At 42.8% G+C, this 27,314-nt stretch overlaps 1 protein-coding gene across 6 annotated transcripts in view; it reads left to right on the plus strand.

Annotated features, from left to right (window-relative positions):
* Nucleotides 1-26,346, plus strand: part of UPK1B (uroplakin 1B) — a 52,601-nt gene extending 26,255 nt beyond the window's left edge. For 5 of the 6 annotated variants that reach the window (XM_030205090.1, XM_030205088.1, XM_030205091.1 and 2 more), the window contains exons 2-8: nucleotides 2,599-2,694; nucleotides 7,526-7,726; nucleotides 9,388-9,462; nucleotides 12,029-12,151; nucleotides 15,658-15,837; nucleotides 21,103-21,186; nucleotides 25,731-26,346. In XM_030205090.1, coding sequence (XP_030060950.1) covers nucleotides 2,626-2,694; nucleotides 7,526-7,726; nucleotides 9,388-9,462; nucleotides 12,029-12,151; nucleotides 15,658-15,837; nucleotides 21,103-21,186; nucleotides 25,731-25,781 — 783 coding nt within the window. In that variant the 5' untranslated portion in view covers nucleotides 2,599-2,625 and the 3' untranslated portion in view covers nucleotides 25,782-26,346. The remainder of the gene's footprint in view (nucleotides 1-2,598; nucleotides 2,695-7,525; nucleotides 7,727-9,387; nucleotides 9,463-12,028; nucleotides 12,152-15,657; nucleotides 15,838-21,102; nucleotides 21,187-25,730) is intronic. The other variant, XM_030205093.1, reaches the window with a different exon arrangement.
* The last annotated feature ends 968 nt before the right edge of the window (nucleotides 26,347-27,314 follow it).

Below are 27,314 nucleotides of genomic sequence, written 5' to 3' on the forward strand. Positions count from 1 at the left end.
TGGCTATTTCAAATTTACATCTGCTATCTTTAAATTTTGCACAGTACTAGGGGGCATTTTCTGTTCCTGTGGCGGTGCATTGTATGCAGGCTCTGGCATCTTAAGGGTTCAGTTTAATTTTTGTCAGAATAGAAAGTTTATGGTTACTTATGCTATAGTGTATTAGGGTGTATCTGTGAAAAAGCCATGGCTTTCAGTCGGCATTGACTGTGCAGGATCAACTATCTTCGTTTTACAATAGGTGAATTGATGTTCTAATGCTCACTGCCGTGTTTTAAGATGTTTTCCTTTTCCTTGTGTGATTCGTAGATATTACTGCTTATGGTAGAATTGCTCTATAGGTCCTGAGTGTTTTGTATTCTCGGTATGCCTAGTACTGGATTTTGGAGGGAGGTGTCAAATACCCTAGGTATGCCACTATCATCAACAGCTGAGGGTCTATTTTTCAAAGCTAACAATCGCAGGCTTCCTGCCAAGCACAGGCATTACAAAAATAGCAAGTTGTGCTGCTTGCAGCTCTAACATAATGTTTTGGTAGTTCAGGGTTAGAATTTTTAGAAGCAGCAGCATAAGCAAATTTTAGTCTAGTCTTTTTTAAGAGATGAAAAATGTCATTGTCCCATGAGAGAAATACCAGGTCTGGACCAAAGGTTGACATCCACCTTCCAGGCCAGCTGAGGTGGCAAAATAAACCAGTTCAAAAGGTTCAATGTCCATCACCTGACAGAAAATAGGCCTCGGCCTGTATGTTCTACCCTCACCATATGTGTATGTTTGTTACTCACCTTTATTTGTTGTGATTTGGCAGGAGACGTCTACATCTTTCCTTTTTATTTAGAGTATTTGCCAGCTCATAAAAAGTTCCTGGGACTCTGATGTGGATAGGTGTGATTGTCAGGGTATTATTTTTATTTGTTACATTTGTATCCCACATTTTCCCACATTTTGCAGGCTTAATGTGGCTTACATAAAACCGTTAACGGTGTTAGCCAATTACGGTTTGAACAAATACATAGTATGAATGAATACAAAGTGATATTGTGGTATAATGAGGTATATGTATGGTAGGAAACAGTTGGGGGGAACTTAGAGAGGGAAGGGGGGAAGAAGAGTCATGTAATGTCCATTACGGTCTTTGGTTATATTGTGTCGCAAGTGACCGGTATTTTTATGTTGGGTCAGTGGGGTATGCTCTTCTGAACAAGTCTGTCTTTAATGCTTTCTGAAAATTTAGGTGGTCGAGCATAGTTTTTACTGCTTTTGGCAATGAGTTCCATAGTTGTGCACTTTAGGTAGGAAAAGCTGGTTGCATAGGTGGATTTATATTTGAGTCCTTTGCTGCTTGGGTAGTGGAGGTTTAGATATGATCGTGCAGACTTTGTGGTGTTTCTGGTTGGCAGGTCAATGAGGTCTGTCATGTATCCCAGTGCATCGCCGTAAATAATTTTGTGAACAGTCGTGCGGATTTTGAAAGTGACGCGTTCTTTGATTGGTAGCCAGTGCAGTTTTTCTCTGAGTAGTTTGGCGCTGTCAAAGCATGTTTTTCAAAATATAAGCCTGGCTGCTGTATTTTGGGCGGTCTGAAGTTTCTTTATGTTTTTGATCCTTGCATCCCGCATAGATTCCATTACAGTAGTCTGCGTGGCTTAATACCATGGACTGAACCAGGTTATGAAATATTTCCCTCGGAAAGAATGGTTTTATGCATTTGAGTTTCCACATTGAGAAAAACATTTTCTTTATGGTGGATTTTGCTTGGGTCTCTAGTGATAGGTTACGGTCAATTGTTACTCCGAGAATTTTCAGGCTGTCTGAGACAGGGTGGGTAGCTGAAATACCTCAATGTGTGCTCCCCTCTTTCACAATTTGTATTAAAAAAAAAAAAAACCTAATGGCTTTCTTACAGTATTGACTCAGAGCTAGTTTTAGGTCCTCATGAGCACCTCTTCTCAGCAGACCTCGAAAGCTCTGCCCCATTGTGGCCAAGAATGGCTTGGAATAGTTTTCAGATGTGATTATCTGGGCGTTTCTAAATGTACTTCTAAATGAAGAGTGTAAAACTGAATTGAACCAGGCACACTCCATTAAATAACTACAACCTCTGTCACAAAACAACTTGATGTAGTAACTTTTAAATAATTTTTAACATTCAGCTCTGTGCTAAACTTAATGATTTGGCTGCAGCTCTAAAATCACGATTAACAGCTGCTAGCTGCTATCATTTTGTAACAGATTTTTGTAGGTTAAAAAAAAATGTTGAAAGGAAAAACCTTGAAGTGAGAGATTTATATTTGAATTGGAATCCAAAAATCTAAAGGTTTGTTTTTTTATATATGTCAGTTCAACCTCAAAATGCCACGTTACATAATTAAAAATGGTGTAGGCATATTGGGGGGGGGGGGGGGGGATTCTATTTTGTCTAAAACGTCTCTAGTTAAGAATAAACATCTTCTCTGTAAACGCAGTTGTATTTGAGAGGAAAGTCTGATAGATTTTCTTTTTGCAAAGTACCTTAAAGTGGATCATACTAGCAGCTACTGTATGTTGGTGCGTGTTCCAAGGGATTCACATCTAACCTGGCACCTGTCCTTGTCTCAGTTCCAGGTTGAATAAACGGCTAACACAATGGCAAAGGAGGATGAGGGTGTACGTATTTTCCAGGGCATCCTCATCTTTGGCAATGTGGTTATTGCGGTAAGTGATGTCTATAGTATGATAAGAGGAATTGTCGCCATACATGTTCTGCTTTGGAGTTGAACAAGTGCGGTGTGCATAGTGGTATTAGGGGAGAGTAAATCTAGATGACCGTTCAAGGCTCACATTTTCCAACAATCACTTAATATGGAGGGGAGAGGTAGTTGAGTTTCTTTTTGGCAAGAGTAACATTTTGTTTTTGGATTGGTGGGTACCTCCCCTCCCCCCCCCCCCCCCCCCCCCCCCACAATCAAAAAAATGATAATGGCCTGGAGTGTGATAACAGCTCAAAAGCAAACTATAATGGTTTGCATTTATTTTTATAACTGTAGGGTTGTGGTCCTACCCTAATTTAACCTTTCACAAAGCAATAAGCATGGAATGGCGTTTTTAGAAAGGACATCCATGTCTTCTGTATTTTAGTACAGGATTTGCTGACACACGGCTTGTTCTAAACTACATGAGAAATGCATGTCAAGTGTGGGCTATGTCTAGCATGAACATCCCATTTACAAACCGAAACGTCCAAACTGTAAACAAGGGACGTGAATGTCTATTATAAAATGCCCAGAGACATACATGTGGCAGAGTAGCCTGATGGCTACAGCAGCCAGCTGAGAACCACAGCAGATATCAAGAGGTTGCGGGAAGGTGGTAGAACTAGAGGACATCAATTGAGGTTGCAGGGGGGGCTGACTTGGGAATAATGTCAAGCAGCACTTTTTCATGGACAGGGTAGGAAATACCTGGAATGCCCTTCTGCAGGAGGTGGTGGAGATGAAAACAGTAACAGAATTCAGAAATGCGTGGGATAAACATAAAGGAGTCCTGTATAGAAGGCATGGAACCAAACAAGCTTAGCGGTGATTAGATGGCAACCCCAGTAATTGGGAAGCAAAGGCAGTGCTAGGCAGTCTTCTACCGTCTGCGCCCTGAAAATGGCAAGAACAAATTGAGACAAATCGAGATCAACTATATTTATGCAGTCTCACATCATACCTTATGCTATGAGTTTATCTTGGGGAGACTGTATGGACTGTACAGGTCTTTATCGGCCATCATCTACTATGTTGGCTGGTTCAAGACCCACAGCAGCATTTTATTGCATTTCTTTAACTGAGCCCTCTAGGGATAGGGAAATACCTACTGTGACTTCCCTTACTCCATCCAGTGGAGAACTGCTCAATCGGATCACCTTTCTGTAACCTGGGCATGCCAAATATTAGGTTGAAATATGGATGATCTTTCCCCTCCTGCAGTTGGAGTTGTCTCTTTTGACCCCTCTCTAGATCCACCCAAAACATTCAGACCATGCTCCCTTGCCATGTGGATGAACAGCAGTTTTATACATCCATATCCTAGCTTTATAAATTAAGTATGTACAATATGGGTATCTAAATGCTGGTCTTCAGACATCCAAAACACAGAGCTTGTAAAATTAGTATAGTATTTGTTGTGTTAAATCTTCTTTTTATGAATGAAAGAAGTGCATGAAACACATGCTCAAAATAACATACAATCTATTTCATTCAAAAATGTTATATTGAGCTGTATAAAAACTAAAACCCCTGCCCCCCCCCCCCCACCAAGTTCCAGAACAGTTATATCTGTGAGAGGTATTTGCTCTTAAAACTTCCACTGTACCCAGATCTTACACCCCCACCCCCTCCCTGTACAGCCTATAGGTGGTCAAGTGGCCAATCATTAAGAATCCTACTTGCCTTGAAGGGTAGAGAGGATATTCACCTCCCATATAGAGACAGTGTTGTTTTCAAGGTGCCCCTTTCTCCAGAGTTCTGGGCAAGGAATCTTAAGACCATGCATAAAATGAAATCATCTGATGACAAATACAAATGACATAACATAAGTGGAGAAGTGGCCTAGTGGTTAGAGCACTGGTCTTGACATCCAGAGGTGCCTGGTTCAAATCCCACTGCTGCACCTTGTAATCTTAGGCAAGTCACTTAACCCTCCATTGCTTCAGTTACATACTTAGATTGTGAGCCCTCCAGGGACAGGGAAACACCCAGTGTACCTGAATGTAACTCACTTTGAGCTACTACTGAAAAAGGTATGAACAAAATAAATAGCATACTTGTATTAGTCATGGGTTGTTCTTTGTTTTAGGATAAAATAATGATGATAAACATCGCAAACTAATCAACCTAGCCCATCTATCCATCTCTAGGGATGGGCTGCTATTGTCAATGACATGAGAAATATCAACATATCCCATGTCATTAATGAATCAAAACAAGCAGAAAAACTGCAATAGTTTTTGTGTACGTGTTTGTTTTTTTCCACGGATACTAATGCCTATGCAACGTTACTCTCATGATGTCAAACTGACTGAAGGGAAATGAATAAAATGAACATTCCCAGAAACAACACAACAAAAATTTCTGGCTGCTCATCTTTCTCTGCCCTTACGCGGCCAAATTCAGACAGGAAAAAATTAAAAATGCTTCTTGCAATAGCTATATTAGTTAAATTTTAGTTTCAATGGCAGTCTATTTCACTCCAGTGGAGCAGCCAACAAGGGAAAAAAGTCTTTATTAAAATCCAGACATGACAAAAAACAAACAATACATAAGGGCTCAATCACAAATAGACCCAAACGGTAACAAGTAGAACAAAACTTCCAGAAATAAAAGCAACTAGAAACCAACAAAATATCCCCAAGTCAAACGGATCAGAAAAGCAGCCAGTCCTCGTCAGTACAGATAATGTGAACAATAAACACCAAGCAAACTAGACGGTATTCTCATTTTTAGGAAAGCAGTATTTGTTCCCCTCCCTCCCCCACCTATCCTATACAAAACACAACCCCCCTCTCTCCCAGTCGCAAAAAGAAAACAAATATGGATTTGTATGACCGAGGGAATCTGAAGCATTCAGACGCACTTTGATATAGCTTATAATAACTGAATAAACTGAATATTCATGATTTTTCGGCAAATGTCTAATATGTTTAAATTTTTATGGCAATACAATTTAAAGATGTGTACACGTAAATATACAGAAAAATAACTAGAGGTGTATATTGTATAGAAAGCTATAATCTTTAAAGAGGGCTGTTGGACACTCACAGGTAGTGAGTAACATTCCAATATTTTACACAGATGTCATGAACAATGATCTAAGATAATCAATTATTTCTCTAAGCTACCTTCCCCCCCCCCCCCCCCCCCCCCCAAAAAAAAAAATCTTGGGCCATCTGTGGAGAAGCTGCCTGCACTTTGGGTCCGATTCAGAATGTATACAACTTCAGTGACTAGTAACACTTTACACAGTTCTAATGTGTACACAATTTGCCCTTCAAACTAGACAGTTGCTTTCTGTATTGTCCATGCTGAGATGACTTATGGATGAGTGTCTAGAGAATGGAGGAGTAGCCTAGTGGTTAGAGCACCATTCTTGACATCCAGAGGTGCCCGGTTCAAATCACCGCTGTTTCTTGTGATCTTGGGCAAGTCACTTAACCCTCCATTGCCTCAGGTACAAAATTAGATTGTGAGCCCTCCAGAGTGAGAGAAATGCCTAGTGTACCCAGGGTTTTTTTTTTGAGGGGGTACTTGGGGGTACTGAGTATCGGCACCTTTTCCATTGTCTGCTAAAATTGACCTATGATCCCCAAGTTTTAATGAGAGAGCTCAGGCTCTACACACCAATTCTGCCTGGTCATAGATTCTGTGACTAGTTGCAGGAGGTCTGGCTATTGTGGGATGGGTCCCTCAGTGATCACCCCACCCCTGAAGGGTGGCCTGGCATTTGAGTACTTGCACCTTTTTCGCTAATAAAAAAAACACTGAGTGTACCTGAATGTAACTCACCTTGAGCTACTACTGAAAAAGGTGTGAGCAAAATCCAAATAAATAAATGATACTTAACAGAAAAAAAGGCTGTTTGACTTTTCACTGGCTCTTTCATTGGTCTTGTGCTCAAGATTGGACTATAAGGCCCTGGGTACAGATGTCCTTCATGGGAAAGTCATATGACCATATCAACTTGATGTCAAATATTAGGTATGCTGAGCTTCGATTTCCTTCTAGGATACCCTTCATAGTGAAACTCGTTGTTCAAGGGAGCAATACAGATGGTCTCTCAAGTCTGTGTTGGTACAAAATCCATTTTGATGGATCCCACTGGCGGAAGTATCTGGAATCTCCAAGGGAGGATTTTTTTTTTTTTTTTAGTGGTTAGATGTGTGGTTTTCAAGATCCCTTACTGTAAAACCAGTTGGGCCTCTTGAGCATTTCTTCTGCAACCCCCCCCCCCCCCCCAAAAAAAAAAAAAACCCCAGCATTTACTTGGCTGTGTATGAGTGATAGCCCATAGTCTGTGGGACTTGGGCTAGAGCAAATTAGAAATGCAGGGGGCCAGGGGTCTGTAAGCTCTACATTTTACCCTTTTAACCTATGAGAGGCATGCAGGCAGCACAACACTAGTTCTCCGAGTTCCTACAGGAAACATTACAGATCCCAAGCCATTGAAGTAACAATAACTTTGGCAGCCTGTCAAAGGTTACTCTTTATAGATAATGCCAATTCTCTCTCTACTTTTCAAACACGTTCTGATGGGAAAAGAGGGCATTTAATTATGGAGGATTCTAAAGGGTTGCTACATACTACAAGCAGACATAAATGTTGATATGAAGCTGTTGCTATTTCAGTGTCTCTTGCATTACATGAAGCTTAAAAATGAGGTGTCATTTCTTTGCTCTGTCTAGCAGTTCTTGCATCTGATTCTGATCATCAATAGATGTCAGGCTGGTTTGAGCTCTTAAAGCATCACGACCTCACTGCTAACTTTTCTTGCTCTTAAATTCCAGTTATGTGGCTTAGCATTGACAGCAGAGTGCATCTACTTTGTGTCGGATCAGCATGGCCTCTACCCTTTGCTTGAAGCAACAGACAACGATGACATCTTTGCCGCAGCCTGGATTGGCATTTTCACTGGCTTCTGCTTCTTTGTCTTGGCACTACTTGGCATCATGGGAATAATGAAATCAAATAGGAAAATACTCTTGGCGGTAAGACAAAATCAAATCCAGGCAGCAAAACTAGAGAACATGGCACTTCCCAAATACAGCTGTTTTAGGGATTGAATTTAGCTATTGAATGATAAGTTTGTTCTAGAGGCTGTGGGTAGTCATTATCCCTTCAGATGCCGTTGGCAGACTTCTCCTCTGCTGCCATCTTGAATGCAATGAGGTAATGCTGTTATGGTAATGACAGCAATATATTCCTTTCTTAATTTTCTATCGCAGTGACTGTTATCGCCAGATGTTTAAAAGCTGGCTGTTCTTCCCTTGAGGCTAAGCAAATAAGACTAAATGTTTAAAGCAATATTCCTTCTCGGTAAAGCTGCATTCCTCTAAGACGACTGAATGTTGCCACATCAGAAGAATGATGTGCAAATTAATCTTAGAACTGGGGCCAGATTATCTAGTGTAGAAAGTATTTACTGGAAGCAGTGAAAATACTACCACCTCCCCTAGCACAGTCTGGACAGCTATACATCCAAGGTGCACTCTATAGAGCAAGGGTGGGCAGCCTTACCCAGTTGGGTTTTCAAGATTTCCCAAATGATTTACCCATTTGGGTTTTCAGGATTTCCCCAATGAATATGCATGATTTCTATTTGCATGCACTCCCTCTATGTATGCAGATAGATCTCATGCATATTCATTGTGGAAATCCTGAAAACCCAAATGGGTTTTGGCCCTCAAGGACCAAGATTGCCCAATGCTCCTATAAAGCATGTAACTGGAAAAACATAAGAATAGAATTCTAAATGCTGTTCTTAGAATCTCTCTGTGCAGCACAAGCAATATGCCTTGCCGTTAGAAAGAAGCTCCAAGAAAAGAGAGATCTGATCTTTAAAAGAAATTTGAAAGCATATTTATCCAATATTTCTACACAAACTTAAGTAGGGTGTGCCTTGAATATTTGATTGCATGTTCAAAATATTTTTGTATGTGTTTTAATGTGTGATTTCTGTTTTAGATAGGTGGAATGCTCATACAAGTCAGCTGTGCCATATTCCGATTGCATTAAGAATCTTGAAAATTAGATGGCATAGGTCAATGGGAGAACAATCCAAGAGGATGGCATAAGATAGACACAGAATTGCTCATTGTGAAGTCAGGGAAGCTAGATCCTGAGTAGTGCTGCAGGAATAGAATGTAGTTGGGCTTCATGTTTGATTTGTATAGTTTTATTTTAATTTGTATGTACTCTTGTTCTCTGCCTAGGATTTTTAGATAATGTGGATTAGAAGTAAAATTTATTTTATGATTATGATTATTCTGTTTGTCTCTTTCAAGTCATACTAGTCTCTTTCAAGTCAAGGGGATCTTGAGTTATCGCAGCAGGGCCCATTTTATTCCTATGGGCCCTGTTAAAGATAACTCGAGCTAATCTTTTGTAAAAGACCCCCCCTAAGTGAATTTGGCTGTTCATTTCACTAGTCTATTGTAACTTTACCTTAATGTCTTAATTCCTTTGTAACCTTCCATTTGTCCCCACACTGTTTTCGGATTTAAGGTAGGGCTTCTGTAGTGTTAATAGCAGGACCTAGTCTTTAGCAACTAAAGAGTACTATGATATCTGGTGATGGGTTAGATTGTTTATTTTTCCTAAAATCAAATGCAATCTTGGCTTACTCCTCTTGTGCTTTTTCTGTTTATAGTACCTGATTTTGATGTTCATAGTATACTGTTTTGAAATGGCATCTGCCATCACTGCAGCGACACATAGAGACTTTGTGAGTATCTGTTTCCTTTCTAGTATAATAAGTGTTGAAATTCCTGTTATGTAAAATTTGATGGTGATGGTTTTTCTTGAACCTAAGCAATTGTTTGAATTTTTGGTGGCTTGGGAAGGGAGGTCAGAATGTGATGGTATATCCCCTTGGTTGGCACGTAATCTGGCTGTCATTGTATAGGATTCATCTGCCTTTAAAAAAAAAAAACCCTCCAACAATATTGTGGACTGAGCGCTTATTTCCTCTAGTAAGGGGTTTTCCTTTTATTACTGGGGGCGGGGTTTTTTTCTGATTTTTCTTTTCAAGCATATGATTGAATATTTTATTTTAGAAAATTATACATAAAACAGAGTATGGAGTGACCCATTGGATATTGGGCATCCTGCATTTATAATAAGCTTGAGGAACCTTCTGAAGTGGTTCACAATAATACTAAGGAGTCCTTCTACTAAGCTGTGGGAAGCACCAGCATGTACTTATTGCAGCTTACAAGGGCTTACCAAGGGGCATGCTCGAGCATCCTGCGGTAAGTTCCAGGTTAGCGCGCACACACCATCTACATTGCTGTGTGTGAACTGATTAGTGCATGATTAATGTTGTGGTATTGATGCCCCTGTACAAGTCATTGGTGAGGCCCCACCTGAAGTATTATATTCAGTTTTGCTAAAGATATAGGAAGACTTAAAGCGGTCCAGAGGAAGGTGACAAAAATGTCATGGGGCTTGCGCCAAAAGACATACGAGAAGAGACAGGAAGACCTGAATATTAAGAGTGGCCTATTGGTTAGTGCAGTGGGCTTTGATCCTGGCAACCTGGATTTGATGCCCACTGCAGCTCTTGTGACCTTGGGCGAGTCACTCAACCCTCCATTGCCCCAGGTACAACAACTTGGACTGTGATCCCTCTAGGGACAGAGAAAGTACCTACATATGTCTAGTAGCACTTTTAGTAGTAGCATAACCTAGAGGAGAGGAGGGACAGGGGAGATACAATACAGACACTTAAATAGTTGAAAGATATCAATAGAGAAAAAAATTTCTTCCAGAGAAGGGGAATGGTAAAACTAGTGGACATGAATTGAGGTTGCAGGGGGTTAGACTTAGGAGTAATGTCAGAAAACTCTTTTTCATGGTGAGGGTGGGTTGATGCCTGGAATGCCCTCCCGAGGGAGGTGGTGGAGAGAAAAACTGGTGGGATGAACACAGAGGATCTCCAACTAGAAAATGAATGACATTTTAAAATAAAAAATCAAAACTTAAAAGTGGTTGCCTATGTGTGTGTGTGTCAAGTGGTGCTTAGATGGCAACTCTGGCTGTATCAACCAAGGCCGGTGCTGGGCTGGCTTGTACGGTCTGAGTCCTGCAAATAGCAATATGGTTCAAGATGGGCTGTAGAGAGCTTCGACAGAAACTCCAATAATTTGGAACACGAGGACCATGCCAGGCAGACTTTTACGGTCTGCCTCTCGCAAATGACAAGATGGATTCGGATAGGCGGGAGTGGGCTTTGACGGCAACTCCAGTAATTGGAACATAAGGACAGAGCTGGGTGGGTGGACTTTTACAGTCTGTGTCCCAGAAATGCCAAAGAGATCATGATGAACTATATGTATCACATTCATTTTTCATTAACACCCCCCCCCCCCCACACACACACACACACACAGTGGCGTAGGAAGGGGGAGGGCGGTGGGGCGGTCCGCCCCGGGTGCACGCCGCTGGGGAGGTGTTGGCTCCGCTGGTTCCCTGCTCCCTCCCAGGTTACTTCCTGTTCCGGGGCAGAGAGAGCAGGGAACCAGTGGAGCCGACGAAGCTCCCAGCGATGTGCACTTGGGGCGGATCGGCATTCCCACCCGCCCCCCGTTTTTGTATGGCAGTAAGAATGTGCGCCGGGGGTGGTGCGCAGCGCGACCCGCCCCGGGTGTCAGCCGCCCTCGCTATGGCACTGCACCCCCCCCCCCCCCCCCCCCCCCCCCCCGTTTTACAAAGCTGTGCTGCATTGCCGATACAGCCCATTCAAAGTGACTGGGCTGTGGGCAGTACCACACCGTCAACCGCTAGCGTGGCTTTGCAAACAGAGTCCTGAATCTTGAATTGAGAATGAATGTGACTGTTGGACAGACTGGATGGACCATTCAGGTCTTTATCTGTCGTTACTTACTATGTGAGACCCTACTGCCACCTATTTGTAGTGTTAAGGGCTCATGCACTAATCATTTTTTTTTTTTTTTTTTTTTAATGGCCATGCACTAATAGCACCATTTGCACATAGCCATTAATACAAAAATTTTAAAAATCCACTATTTTACTGCTGCGCTCAAAATGGCCTTAGCGTGCAGGAAAAGCACACACAAGGGTGCACTAAGTCCATTTTTTTTGTGTGTTGCTTTGTACAAGAGCTCCTAAGGCATTTATACTACCTTCTACTCCAAATGCAACAAATTCTTTAAAGGTACCCATTTAGCCCCTGAGGCAAGGGGTAAAAATCTTTTTCAAATCTAAGAGTTCTGGTATATCATTGTGAAGCTGATCTTGACTCTTTTTTTTTTTTTTTTTTCTTTCTACAGTTTATTCCTAACCTGTTCCTGAAACAGATGCTGCAGTTGTACCAGAACCTCAACCCTGAGAATAATGACCACGCCTGGAAAATAAATGGAGTCAGCAAAACATGGGACCGCCTTATGCTGCTGGTGAGTGACAACGAATGTCATTGGAATAATGTTGGCCCCTCACAAATTTTTACTTTCTCTTTTTTAGCAGCTACCTACTTGCCAGCTTGTATTAGACAAAATGGTTTACTTATCGAAGAATATATGTGCACACTAGTTTTTAACGCACATTAACCATGAGTTAATGTACAGTTTATTTCCCTGCATTTACTTTTTTTGAAAAATATGTTTATAAACTTTAAAATAAAAAGCACCACCCCCTTGATGTATCTCATGGAGCCCCGTAACCTATTCTATCCTATTTCAGAGCCAATACCGAGCAGGAGTGATCCTTGGTCACTCCTGCCCTGCTAATAGTATACATCAAAATAACACCAGCAGGATAGGAGCAACTGATAAGTGCACCTGCCCCCACTCCTCCCCCTCCCCATTTCAGTAAGCAACCTGGAGGAGTGGGGACTCTTCTGCTAGATTAAACATTAAAAGGGTGGAATCTGGAGTGATGAGATTGACTTGTCCCATTTTGTGAGGTGGGAGGGGTAGCTTGTAAGGGAATGGCAAAGATGCACAGAAGCCTGGAGGGGAGCTGTGAAAAGCTTGTCAATATGAGGTACACAAGGAAGAAAAACACTTCATTTTCTAACCAAAGAACACAATTTGTTTTTCTAATTTTGAACCCAAAACACATCCTGACAGCTCTGCAGTTAGTACAAAAATTGATGTTTCTAGAAGCAGCAGAGTAAACTTCCCTGTTTAAGACCAGCTATGATAAGTTTGCATGGATCTGAAATGTTTCCGGTGAAAAGTTATGTGGACAATAAGATGGCCACCTTTTTAAGTATGGAAACCCTCTTTGAAGAGCTACTGCACATACAGCACTGGCATAAAGGTTTAGCCTAGGTCAAGGGTTCTCAACCCAGTCTTTGGGACAACTCAAGTTTTCAGGATACCCTCAATGAATGTTTAATGATGATGCACTTCTGGGTGGGGGAGGGGTAGGGCAGGGCTGATGCCGGGCTACATGTGGGGGGGGGGGGGGGGGGTAGGGAAGGGCTGATGCTGGGAGGGCAGGGCAGGGGTGGGGGACCTGGGCTACAGGGAGGGATGGGGGTAAGGACAGGATGGACTGATGTTAGGTTACAGGACAATTTCAAATTTTTAGTCCTTTATTCTGTAATTGATAAGGGTTTATCAGTGTTTTTCCCGTTACCAAGGTGAGAGATTCTTCTGGTGTGGTTAGTGCTGGGACTAGATCGGTCTGAATTGTCTGGCTTTTCCAACAGGACACATTGCTGTTGTGTATATCCACTGCTTCCTTTTAAAGGTGTTGGTATTTGTATGTTCAGAATTGGTAGTATTATGCATCATAAGCTCTGAGAAGCTTCTTTGCAGGATTTAGTGTGACTTCACAAAGGGAGTCTCTTTTACTAATGAATAGTGCATGTTTTCTGCTGCAGGTCCCATAGGAATAAAACAAGTCCTATGACAAATAACATGAGCTAATTGTTAGTAAAAGGTCTCCAAAGTATCTGGCAGTGAAAGGATTTTGTGTTCCTATTATTGAGGTGCTACCAGAATTTCCATACATTTTTAGTATGGAAAGCTGTAAGAGGAAATGTTCTAGTTATGTTGTGTATGCTACAGATTCCACAGTAGGTGGGGAAAAAAAAGGTGATGTTGACAGTGTGAAGGTATGTGGTTTAGGATGATACAGGACAGCTGTTGAGCAGACTGTTTACTTAGAAATCCATCATCAACTGTACTCTAAGGCATTATTTAGCACTATCCCATGAAACACTGCTCATATTCCTCTCCCCCCCCCCCCCCTAAATACCCAGCACTATTTAACCAGTAAGCAATGCCTCCTGACTACTTAAATAGCATTTAACTGGCTAACCGCAAGTATACAGGGGGAAATAACAGGTTATCTCTGCTGAATATTCAGTTAGCGCATAGTGGCTAGCCAGCTATATCGCGCAGTATAGCCTATTAGTGCCGATATTCAGCACTGGGTTTAGCAGTTAAATAGGACTGCTATTCATGCAATACTATCTTTAACTGCTAGGAACTTAACTGGCTAGCGCTGAGTTATCGTTGTAACCAGTTTTAAGTTCCAGCGGCCAAAAATGAAACTGGAAATTCAATGCTGATTGCTGGATATAACGCAACATTTAATTTCCGGGTTCAGCACTGGCAACAGACTTGCCCCACCGCCGGATGAATATTGGCCCCATATTAGATCTAGGCCCACCCAAAATGTCAGATCTGGCTATGCCACTGCTTTAGTGGGAAAATTGGACAGCATGAAGCTGAAGGGTGGCGCTGAACTCTGGTTCAGAGCCAGAAATGCACTAGGGACAGGGAAAACCACAACACAGTAGGCTGAATGTTTATAGCTCTGGTGACCCCCTTACCATCCTAACCTTCTTTCCCCTCATCTCCCCCCTCTATTGGGATAATAGGACTCTTATCTTTTATCGCCCCCAGCCAGTGGCGTACCAAGGGGGGGAGGTGGGGGCGGTCCGCCCTGGGTGCACGATGCTTGGGGGTGCCGCGGTACGCGCCTGTCGGCTGCGACTTCGAATCGCTATGCTAAATTCTCTCGTTCGCTGCAGCTCCCTCCCTCTGCCCCGGAACAGGTTACTTCCTGTTCCGGGGCAGAAGGAGGGAGCTGCAGCGAACGAGAGAATTTAGCGTAGCGATTCGAACTCGCAGCCGACAGGCGTGCGCCGCAGCACCCCCCCCCTCCTAGCGGCATGAACCAGGGGGGGTGTCATTTCGCCGGGGGGGGGGTGCATCAGTGATCTGCCCGGGTGTGGTCGACGCTAGGAACGCCACTGCCCCCAGCTGCATGTAATGCTGGCTGTTCTTTTAGGAGTGCCAATAACTGGGTTGTTGAAGGGTGCTGCTGGCTTTTGCCTTGCTGATTAGTTTGGGTCAAGTCTTGAAGGGCAGAGAACAAAACAGTAGGTTTGATATGGCTTAGTACAAAGTTAAATATTTGAATTTTTAGGGCTCTTTTGTTAGAGGACATTGCCACAGATATATTAAACTCTGCATCACCCTCTCACCCTCGTATATCCATAACTGTGTGTTCACTGCTCCTAGCATCAATGTAAGCAAAAATGTCATTACAATGAAATGTTATATAAATGCCAAAAATATACTAGTGTGTGTAGATGTGCTGTCTTTTTAATCATTAATCAAGTTAATAATGAGTAGCCAAATAGACTTGCAGTTCAAGCCACGTTGGCTTCCCAGTTGTGCATTTTTATGGCAGGATTTGATGCCATTTTTTTTTTTGTTCCTCTTGCATCACTAGTGGAACCCTCTTCCACTCCTTCCCTCCTCCCACCCCCCAGCTGTGAGCTTGAAATTCCACCACTGTCAGAATTTTGGATATTGTTTGCAGACATTTTAATGGTGGTACGACCAGGGTTAACGCGCACACATGCTTATAACATTTTCAAAGTTCATGCAGTTGGTTTATTTGCAGCTCACTCTGGCTTCTGTTTTTTTTTTTGCAGAATCACTGCTGTGGTGTGAATGGCCCTTCAGACTGGCAGGCCTACACATCCTCCTTTAGGAGTGTTAACAATGATGCAGACTTCCCCTGGCCACGACAGTGCTGCAGAATGAATGATTTGGGACAGCCAGTGAACCTGGGTGCCTGTAAACTTGGAGTCCCTGGCTACTACTGGAACACGGTAAGTATTTGCTTCCCTTAAAATGTAACTGATCCAGTGTAATAAAAACATGGACTGGGAGGCAGCCAGCCAGCTCAAGTTATAATAAGAAAGTAAGGTGCCCTATTGTGTTGGTTCCATCTAGCTGAGAATCCTGTCATGTACAGTGGCCAATTCCAAGTCACAAGTATCCAGCAGGGTCCCCAAAGAGATCATTCTTTATCGCTTATACTTGGGGCTGACGAGAGACTGAGCTGGGCCCGGGGCAGGACCGCTGCTGCCGACCCTGGATGCCACATATCCAGGCCAGATGGGGGGGGCGGCCACCTCCCTGACCCTGCCGCAACTCCACTTACCTTGGCTGGTGGGGGTCCCCAAGCCCCACCAGCAGACGCCTTCCCTCCAGCGTTGTTGTCCGCCGCATTGCCTGCCCAGTGCGGCTGCTTCTCCTCACGTCATGCATTCTCAGTTTCATCAAAACCGAGCATGTGTGATGTGAGTGGAAGCAGGGTAGGCAATGCAGTGCCGGAAGGAAGGCTTCTGCTGGTGGCAGGGGCATAGCTAGGTGGGGCCACGGGGGCATGGGCCCCCACAGATTTAGCCCTGGCCCCCTCTACTTTCAACCCCCCCCCCCCCCCCCCGCCACCAACCCTCCCCCGCCACCAGGTACCTCTGCTGGCGGGGGTCCCCAACCCCCACCAGCCGAAGTCTTCTTCAGCACCGGTCTCCTGCGTGTTCGCTGACCTGTTTCTGTGAGGCCTGACGTCCTGCACATTAACGTGCACGCAGGATATCAGGCGTCAGGACTCGCAGAAACAGGTCAGCGAACACGCAGGAGACCGGTGCTGAAGAAGACTTCGGCTGGCGGGGGTTGGGCACCCCCGCCAGCAAAGGTACCTGGCGGGGGGGGGGGGGGGGGTCAAAAGTGGTGGGGGAGGGTTGGCGGCTGAGGGAGGCGGGCTAAAATGTGCCCCCTCACCTCAGGCTCTGGACCCCCCTCCTGCCAAGGTCTGGCTAAACCCCTGGCTGGCGGGGCTTGTGGACCCCCGACAGCCAATCCATAGACCCTGAATACAACTGTTTGCTCCTCCCCAGCCTCTAAGGGGGGCCCGGCATCAGGGTGTGTGTCTCCTGATCCTATCAGGACCTGGATGACTGTAACGCAATCACCCGGGTCCTGTCATGAGCCGGAGAGAGATGGACCCCCGGGAGGCTGGGCCCAGGGGAATCTCCCCCCCCCCCCCCTCGGTGGCCCTGCTTATACTAGAGTTCTACATGACTAGAACATGCAGCAAAGTAGAGCATATCTGTAAACTGGCAGAGTTTTTCCTGTGATCAATTCCTTTCACTGGTTTGGTAGCATTGCCTATTTACTGGAGATTTGGGTATATTGGTCGGTAGAATCTCTGGTATTTGAAAGCAGTATACCAGATTATTGCTGCTCCTAGTGGTGTGCTCAGTCTGTACCTGGGAAGTTTCAGGTTTTTCAAGGCTAACTAAGGTGTGCTAAATGCTAAGAATCCCACTTTATTCCAATGGGCTTCTTAGCATTTAGTGCGTGCTAATAACAGCCCTAAGTGGACTATGATTTTTGAATATATTCATGTGGCACCAAGAACTACAGTTATACAATTCTTGTCCTGTATAAAATGACCTCTTTCCCAGACAGATTAAAAGCCCACTAATTTTGTGAAGTTTTTGCTTGGCTATAAGAACTGATTTAGAACCTGATTTTTGTTGGTCCATAGATAGCAATATTTCTAGTCAAGTATGGCAAAGCAAAATTCATGAGCCCTTTTAATGCTAAGGGGCTAGGAATGATGAATCATTTTGTCACACTGATATCGTGTTAATGGTGATAATTTTAACCTATTGAGATTTACTGTTTTAAAGCCACTTCAGCTTTGCTTTTTATTTATTTATTGCATTTGTATCCCACATTTTCCCACCTTTTTGCGGGTTCAGTGTGGCTTACAATATGATATAAGTGAAGGAAATACAATTTGTTACAACTTGGTTATGGATTACATTGTGTAGAGTTAAGCGAGACAATCGAAGTAACGTTAAGGAATATAACAATGGAACACAGACATTGAAACCTTGGAAGGGGACAATGGGAGGCTTAAAGGGCAATATTAAGGCATGAAGACATATGGTATACATATTTCTCTGATTGGAGGTATGAATGATGTGAGATTACGGGGATGAGATTGCAGAGTTGGATGTATGATGCATTAGTGAACAGTGAGTATGGACTTTGTGTTTTGGCTCTTTCCGTATATTTTTTCATAAAGATGGGTCTTCAATAATTTGCGGAAGGAAGCTTGTTCGTGGATCGTTCTTAAGTTGCGCGGCAGTGTATTCCAAAACTGCGTGCTTCTGTGAGAGAAGGTCGACGTGTGTAGCGTCTTATATTTCAGGCCCTTGCAGTTGGGGAAGTGAAGGTCGAGGAAAGTTCGAGATGATCTTTTGGCGTTCCTGGGTGGTAAATCTATTAGCTCAGACATGTAGGCTGGGGCTTCGCCGTGAATGATTTTGTGAACTAATGTGCATACTTTGAAAGTGATGCGTTCCTTGAGTGGTAGCCAGTGTAGTTTCTCTCTTAATGGCTGTGCACTTTCATATTTTGGTTTTCCGAAGATGAGTCTGGCTGCTGTATTTTGGGCTGTTTGAAGTTTCCTCAGTATTTGCTCTTTACAACCTGCGTATAGTGAGTTGCAGTAATCCAGATGGCTGAGTACGAGGGATTGCACTAGGCTGCGAAAGACGGATCTTGGGAAGAATGGTCTTATCCTTTTCAATTTCCACATGCAGTAGAACATCTTTTTAGTTATGTTGTTTGCGTGAGTTTCGAGTGTTAGGTGGCGGTCGATAGTGACTCCAAGGATTTTTAGCGTTTCTGAGATTGGAAGGTTTAGGTTTGGTGTGTTTATAGCGGTAAATTCCTTTGTGTTGTATTGGGAGATGAGTATCAGGCATTGAGTTTTTTCTGCATTTAATTTCAGACGAAATGCATCTGCCCATGTGTTCATGATGTGTAGGCTTTGATTTCATTGAAGATTTCGTTGATGTCTTGTTTGAAAGGGATGTATATTGTAACATCATCAGCGTATATATATGGGTTGAGGTTGTGGTTTGATAGGAGTTTAGCCAGGGGGATCATCATTAGGTTAAAAATGGTTGGTGAGAGGGGTGATCCTTGTGGTACTCCGCATTCAGGTGTCCATGCCTTAGATGTGGTTGATTGTGATGTGACTTGATACGAACGTAGGGTTAGGAATCCCTTCAACCAGTTCAGGACATTTCCTCCAATGCCAAAGTATTCAAGTATGTGTAGCAGGATTCTGTGGTCAACCATATCAAAGGCACTTGACATGTCAAATTGTAGAAGGAGTATATTGTTGCCAGTCGCAATTATTTGTTTAAATTTAGTCATAAGGGTGACTAATATTGTTTCTGTGCTATGATTCGACCGGAATCCTGATTGGGCATCATGCAATATTGAGTGTTTGTTTAGATAGTTTGTGAGTTGTTTAGCTACCATTCCTTCGGTTATTTTGGTTATTAGTGGTATGGATGCTACTGGCCTGTAGTTGGTTATTTCGCTCGTGCTTTTCTTTGTATCCTTAGGAATTGGGGTAAGATTTTTCCTTTTTCTTTTGGGAAGAGTCCGTTTTGTAGCATGAAGTTTACATGGTTCGTTAGGTCTATTATGAATTGTTGAGGAGCAGATTTCATGAGGTTATTTGGGCATATGTCTAGTTTGCAATGGGATTTAGCATATCTTTTGAGAGTTTCGGAGATGAGGTCTTCTGATAGTGTTTCGAACTCGGTCCAGGTTCTGTCTGCTGGGTATGTTCCTTCTTCTGGATCTAGACAATCTAAAAGTGTGGCGTACTCAATAGGGCTGGCGGGTATTTTGAGTCGTAGTTGTATTATTTTCTCTTTGAAGTATTTCGCAAGGTTGGCAACATCTGGTATATCTTTGTCGTTGTTTGTAACTGGTGTGGTGTCTAGCAGTTTGTTCACAAGGTTGAAGAGTTTGTGTGTCTTTGTAGTTTGGTCCTATTATTGTTTTGTAATGTAGTCTTTTGGTCTGTTTTATGGTCTGTTTGTATTTTCTCCGAAGTAATTTCCAGGCGTTTAGTGTTTGTTCGTCTCTTTTTGTTCCATTCTCGTTCTAGTTTCCTGACTTGTGTTTTAAGTTTTTTCAGCTCTTCGGTGAACCATGGATTTGCTTTTTTCCTGTGTGGTGATCTGGTTTGGATTGGGGCGATTCTGTCTAATGTTGTTGTACATAGATCGTCCCATTCTTGGAGGAATTGGGTGGTGTCAGCGTTTGTTGACCATTCGTTCTGGTAGATCTGTTGCCAGAACATTGTGGGGTCTATTTTTCCTCTTGTTGTGTATGTTGTTCGCTCATGTTTATTGATTGTGTTTATGTGTGTTTTTCACCAGCAGAGAAAGACATTTGCTTTGTAGTGGTCTGACCATAATGTAGGTGTCCATCTTGTGTCGGTGAGTATGATAGTTGAGTCCGGTTCGAATTTGTTTGTTATAATATCTAGTGTGTGTCCTTTTTTGTGTGTCGGTTGTGTGTTGGGTTCTTGCAGGTCCCAGAGTTTTAGGAATTCTTTGCATTCTTGTGTGCTTGGTGAGGTGTCATCTTCTAGGTGTAGGTTGATGTCTCCTAATATAAGGATGTTTGAGGCAGATACGCAGGAGTTCGAGATGAAGTCCATGAGTTGTGCTTGGGAGTCTTGCCATTTTCCTGGTGGCCTGTAGAATAGGATTGTGTTAAGGTGTCCTATTAGGTTTGGGTGATTAATTCTTGTCGATGCAATTTCAAGTTGTGGTGAGGTAGATTCACCCATGATTGTGATGGTGAATTCGGGTTTGTGAATAATAGCTATTCCGCCTCCTCTCTTTTTTCTTTTTCTTGTCCAGTGGGTGATTTTGTAATCTGGTGGGCATGTTTCTAGGATGGCGGGGTCTGTGGGGCTATGGAACCATGTTTCTGTGATAAATAGAAGGTCTAAGTTATCTGTGGTAATCCAGTCTCGTATGTCTACTGAGTTGCTTACTGCTGATCTTGCATTGATTTTGATGTTTTTAGTCTGTCCTTCACCTGACATTTTGTTTTTGGCACTCAAAAGCCTACATGGTCATCAAGAAAAAATTTTTTCCATGTTGTACTTCTGGTATATGCAACTAAGAACATAGATTTTGAACTTCTGGGTTCTATTGACTTGTATACTCTTTGTGCTTTTGTTGTTGACATAACAGGGTTGCTATGATGAAATTGCTGGCCCATTGATGCGTCATGCCTGGGGTGTTGCCTGGTTTGGCTTTGCCATCCTCTGCTGGACGGTGAGTGCGCTGTGTGTGTTTAGAGATTCTCTAGTGTTTCTCCTGGATTTCACTGAATCAAGACTTTGATTTGGAAAAAAAAATTGTTAGGTCAATAGTTGTCACTAGGCTGATGCTATAACCCAAGTTCTTAAGCAGCCTGTATTATGCATACATATTGTTATACAGAAGAACTGGCTTCAATAGCCAGGCGCTAGCTCTCCTGGGTGGCTGAGAATAGACTGATAGCCAGATGAGGTTTTCCACTGAAACACAACATACTCCTATAATCTAATCTAATCTATAGAAATATTCAAAAGTGGTGGTAAAGCTACTCTTGTGTAAGTTTTTCACAGCACCTTGACAAGTATTCGGTGGGTGGAAGTCATTCCATCAAAGCCTTCCTATCCCTACTGCTGCAAAGAATCCCCACAATATTTCTCTCTCTCTCTCTCTCTCTCTCTCTCTCTCTCTCTCTCTCACCTTTGAGTTCTGTAGTGTTAGGTCACTTTCTTTAAAAACATGAAAAAATGCTTCCCCACCCCACCCCCTTCCTTGTTGCAATTTTACTTTACTTTCCCAGCTTTAGTTTTTCCAGGTATTGTTGCTAGTCTTCCTCTTTATGTAGTTTATCACCACTAGTTTTTCCTTATATTTTTCAGTAGCTACACTGAAGTGGGGGGGGGGGGGGGGGGGGGGAGGAGATACTATGACTTTTCAGTGACCCGTTCCTGAATTTTTAAAGGTTTGCGCCCCACAACTGTCTTTCAATTGTCATGTTCCAGTTTGCGATCAGGAGCCACCTATCCCCACCTCTGTGTCAGATTTGGCCAATCAGTGTTGCAGGGGCAGGGAAGTCTCTCTCTACCTGTTTTCTGGAAGGATGTTGCATTCTGCGGTCCATATTGTACCATTCAGATCTCTCTGCATTAGCAGCAGCAGAGAACAGATATGTTTTGGAGGCATTGCTATTCTCCCATCAGCAGGTGTTTGGTCTGAGACTGGAGAGAGATGTAAGGATCAAGGTGCATGGAGAGGTTAAAGGTGGTGAAGAACAGGTATTCAAGTAGTTGGAAGTGGGAGAGAGGAAAGCTCAGGGCTGGGAGGGGGAGGAAAGGAAGATTGGAGATGGATTGGGATGGGGAGGAAGGTAGAGAGTAACTCGGTTGTGACTGAAAACACATGGGATGAAAATAAGGGTCAGGTTTGGGGGTGAATGGATTCTGCCCAGCATGGAATGGAAAATAACTGGAATCACTGGTAGGTAAAAGGATTAAAACTGAAGGGAGAGAATGAGGATCAACAAAAGACATAAGCAATAAGCATAATTATGAAGCTGCAAAAAAGATAGAACAAGGATGAGTGATAAAGTAGAGAAATTAGAGTTGGCAAAATACGTAAGGAGAGCAAGAGAAAATAGGAATGAAGCTGGTGGGATAAGGGAATAAAATGCCGAGACAAGTTTTCCTTCTGTCTCTATCCATTTACCTATCCTATTTCCTTCACTTAAGTTGAGAGATATGGAAGAAAGGGAAAGACAGAAAAATAAGGGAACTGGGACAGATGAAAGGAGAGAAGGCACCTGCTTCAGGCAACTAAAGAGGGGAGACGAGGGGGAGAGGTAAGAAGAGATGGGAAGGAAGGACCATTGGGCTGAGTGACATGGAGGACAGAATGGAGGAAAACAGTAAAGAAGCTGGGATGAAGTGAAATTTTGGAATCATCACAGGAGGAAGGATAGGGGCAGGGGTGAATAGGGTATTATAGAAGGGGAAAGACTGGGAGGGAAGACAAGTATCGGAGGCTGGAAAGGAAATCTGGTAGGCTCTGAAAGAGATGGAGAGAGAATGAAGGAAATGAAAGGGGGGGGGGGGAAGGACAAAAATGTTGAGTGGGGAGATGGTGGAAGTGACAGAAATTATTTCAGGGAGATGGAAAAGACAAGAGTTTATGGGGAAACAGAATCAAGATCATATGGTTTGAGAAGATAGTGATTAAAGTTCACCAAGGGACAGATGGGGATTTTATTTTTATTTCAGATTAGTAACTTTCAAAAGTTAGTGTCTAAATTTATATACTCTACATATGGTACACAGTGAGTCTGTTTTGGGGTACTGAACTGCATGGCACTTGCTTTGATATGGAGTGTCTTTATAAAATGGTATACTATTTGCTTCCAAACTTCACTTGCTAGTGATTCTGAAGGGATGCAGAGGACCTGGCTTATGCTAATTTGGGCAACGGAGGCATTTTGTCCTATTGCACCCCTCTTCTGAGTCCAGCACGTAGATGGGGATTGAGACAGCTGTACTTGTTGGTGCATTGGCCATTGTCCACTGTAAACAGGATATTCACAAAGGAGCTATGTGTGTGTGTTCTTGTAACCTGGGGGGAGACTTCTTGGCTAGCCCTGATCTTAAACTTCCTAGATGGTATTTGTAGTGGTGCCAGTCCCATAATGGATGAGGACAGTTGTCTGAAACCCAGGACTGGCCAAAAATCAACCTGGGACTGTGTAACTGGGTGGCTCTGCTGGAGGGAGATTTTTAGGCCAATCCTATATTTGACAACCCTATCCTGGTGCATCAGTGGGTAGAACTGGGGTCTATGTACTAAAATACTTTGGCATGTAAGGTCAAAGACTGGCAAAATTATTGTCTGTGCTGAGACTGAATAACTTTCCAGCTCTGCACGCTAACATCCCTACTGCTACTGCAAAACTCCTGGTATTGTATAATTTTGCTACTGCTACAGCTTGGGTGAAAGGGAAGAGTGTATTCCTGTAAGAATAGCCATACTGGGTCAGACAAATGGTCCATCTAGCCCAGTATCCTGCTTCCAGAAGTGGCCAATTCAGGTTACAAGTACCTGACAGAATCCTAAATAGTAGCAAGATTCATGCTACTTACCTTAGGGATGAGCAGTGGCTTTCCCCATGACAATCTCGATAGTAGTCCATAGACTTTTCCTCCAGGAACATGTCAACCTTTAAAAAAAAAAAAAAAATCCAGATACACTATCTGCCTATACCACATCCTCTGACAATGAGTTTGAGTTTTAACTATTGATTTGAGTGAAAAAATATATTTCCTCTTCATTTTAAAAATAGTACCATTTGTAACTTGTGTCTCCCTGGTCTTTGTACTTTTTTAAAGAGTAAAAAAATAAATTTACGTTCACCCGTTCTACACCACAAAGTATTTGGTAGACCTCTCTCATATCTTCCCCTGCCCCGCCATATCTTTTCCAAGCTAAAGAGTCTTTTTATTTCAAAGTGAAATGCGATTTTCTATGGAAATCGGAACTGCATTTCTATTCACACAGTGGGGTGGGGGGGAGGGAGGGGAACAAGAATGGCCAGCCTGTCCCAGTAAAAATGGAACCATATAATTACCCTACTTAAAACCTGCCCCACTCACTGTACTTTCCACTAATATGATGGGCTTGAGTGTCCCAGACATGCCTATCAAAAATCTATGAACCTCTTTTATTAGAAGGGTTTCCTTTTCTTAAAAAAGACATGTTTTTGCTCACCATTCTACTTCTCCTCCCCGCCAGATTGTCATCCAGCTAAACACTCGTCGAGCTACTCCACTCCCCACCTGAAATCTTTAACAATGCCTACACCTTCTTCACAAACACATTTGTAAGCTTATAATCTTCTCTCCTGTACTGCATATCCCTAGTGTGATAAATATTTAACCATAAACAGCACCAAAATATGCACCGGTGTCACTCCTCTGCCAGCTGTATCTCCTTATGGTACGCCAGCTGCTGCCAGGTTTAGAGGAACAAGTTACATTGGGTTGTATCATAGAATATATTTAAATATAGCCTTCAAACTTTCAACATAACAGCTGGGTAATTGCTCAGAAGGAATTACATGGGCAAAACCTTTAGTTGATGCATCTATATGTACCAAAAAGGGAAAACTAAACCCACGCCAACATATGAAAGTCAAAAATAGCAAAAAGGAGGGGAAAACCACTGTGACAGGAAAAAAAATTGTAAATAATTTCACTTGTTAAAGGGTAATGGGGAGGTATCAGATATTCATAAGTGACAGGCCATTGGACCTTTTACATCCCCAGTTGTTTCAAGTCCCAGCCTTGTCGTGTGGTCAATCATTTGCCTCAACTGTGCCCAACCATGCAAGAGTGTAGTTCCCAAACCTGGCCTGGGGGCTCCATGGCCAGTCAGATTGTCAGTATATCCACAATGAATAAAGACCTTGATACTTTATGAAATTATGTTGAAATACTTTTAAATGGGGGAAATATTTTTTGCTCAAAGAATAATTAAGTTCTGGAACTTGTTACCAGAGGATATGGGCTAGATGGACCATTGGTTTAACCAGTACGACTTTTCTTATACTCTTAATCGCCTGGACTACCTCCACTGCATGCAAATATCTTATAAATATTCATTGTGGATATCCTGAAACCCTGACTGCCTGAGGAGTCCTGAGGACAGGTTTGGGAACCAGTGCTTTTTTTAGCAATCAGAATTCCAAATCTTTAACTGATATGTAAACCTATTCAATGTTTTTTCTTATTTCTTCACAGTTCTGGGTACTCCTTGGAACAATGTTTTACTGGAGCAGGATTGAATATTGAATGGCCTGTTCTTCACCAAAGACTTACATACAGGACTGTGCTCCGTCAGAATTCATTAAACCAATATGGAGGATTCGTGCATTCAGATCCATTGCTTAAGCCCATGAAGTATTGGTCCTTGAATGCCCACCTAAACAAGCCTGCCATTGTTTAACATGTAACCCTGTGTTCCTGTTTAAAGTTGTATTTGGATGATGGTAGACTTGTACTAACATGATTCCCCACCTCTGCCGCCCCCCTTTTGATTTGTTAGCCATGTTAAATATGTGTAGGCGGGAGGGGGGTAGTTATTGTCATCTCAGAGATATAGCCATCTTAATATTTAAGGTTTGTAATATTAGAATGATGTGAAAACATTAATGGCACTGGGCAGTTGGTTTACCCCTTTTAAGAAAATGCTGCTTTTTGTAAGTGGAAGGCTCATGAAGTTGTATCTTGTGTCTCTAAATATAAAGGTTTTAATTGGATGTTAATAATGTCTCAATGATTGCTACAGTCACTTGTCTATAAATTTTGGGTTTTTTGTTTTTTAATTTGTGGATTAAAAGTTTGTTTTCTTTTGTCACATATTCTCTGGCAATTCTTTGATCACTAGGAAGCCTCTGTTTTCTGAGTAACTTGGAATTTAAGTGTTGTATTTATATGCAGTTTGGTTAAAGGTGTAAGAATGCTATCCTGCCTCTCTTGTACAGCCTCTGTTCTGTTCTGGAGCCTGTTAACAAGTAAAGCACCCGATGCAAGTGATCCATCAGTCTGTTTCTTTTTCTGACTTACTTTTTAGTGACCAAGAAGTAGCACCAGTCAGGCGTATAACTGCATCTAAATCAATAGGTAACAGCAATGAGGCCTGCTCTCAAGGGTGTTGGTGACTCTTGTAGAAAAGGACACATGATGTTAAGATCTGGATTCTATAAAGTTGTGTGCCAAGGTGTCCTAGCATGCAAATTTGGGCATGCAAGTTATAGAATAATGCCATTTGTGCATGTAACTTAATTGTTAAATTAGTGCCAAACGGCCTTAAGTACCAATAAGTGGTGTTGGTTCTAATTGGCAGCAGTTTGTAATTATGTGTACTTAGGTGCTTTTCTATAAACTTACACTTCTGATCTGCCCAAGTGTTCGCCCCCTGTGTAATTGCATGCTAATTGCATTTAGACTGTCTTGGCATTGTGCATGTATGTTATAGAATCAGGGATGCCAGGAGACACAGCCGAGGCAGGACTGGCTCCCCCCCCCCCCCTACACACACACACACACATACACACACACACTTGTGCCACACTGCACCCAACCCCCCCTTCCCCCCCCCCCATACACACACACAAGGGTGGCACCCTGCATGGGCCGCCCCGCCCCCTTATACTGTGTCTGCTCATCCCTCTGTGTGTTGTCTCCTGTGTGAGCCCACGGAATCTTGTTACCAAGAGCAGAAGAGAGAGACAGACCCAGAAGCAGGCAGGAAGAAATTTCTGCTACCTCGAAACCATACATACATACATACATACATACATACATACGACAAGTACCTAGCAA

This window comes from Microcaecilia unicolor, chromosome 5 (assembly GCF_901765095.1).
Source record: "Microcaecilia unicolor chromosome 5, aMicUni1.1, whole genome shotgun sequence".
Taxonomy (NCBI): domain Eukaryota; kingdom Metazoa; phylum Chordata; class Amphibia; order Gymnophiona; family Siphonopidae; genus Microcaecilia; species Microcaecilia unicolor.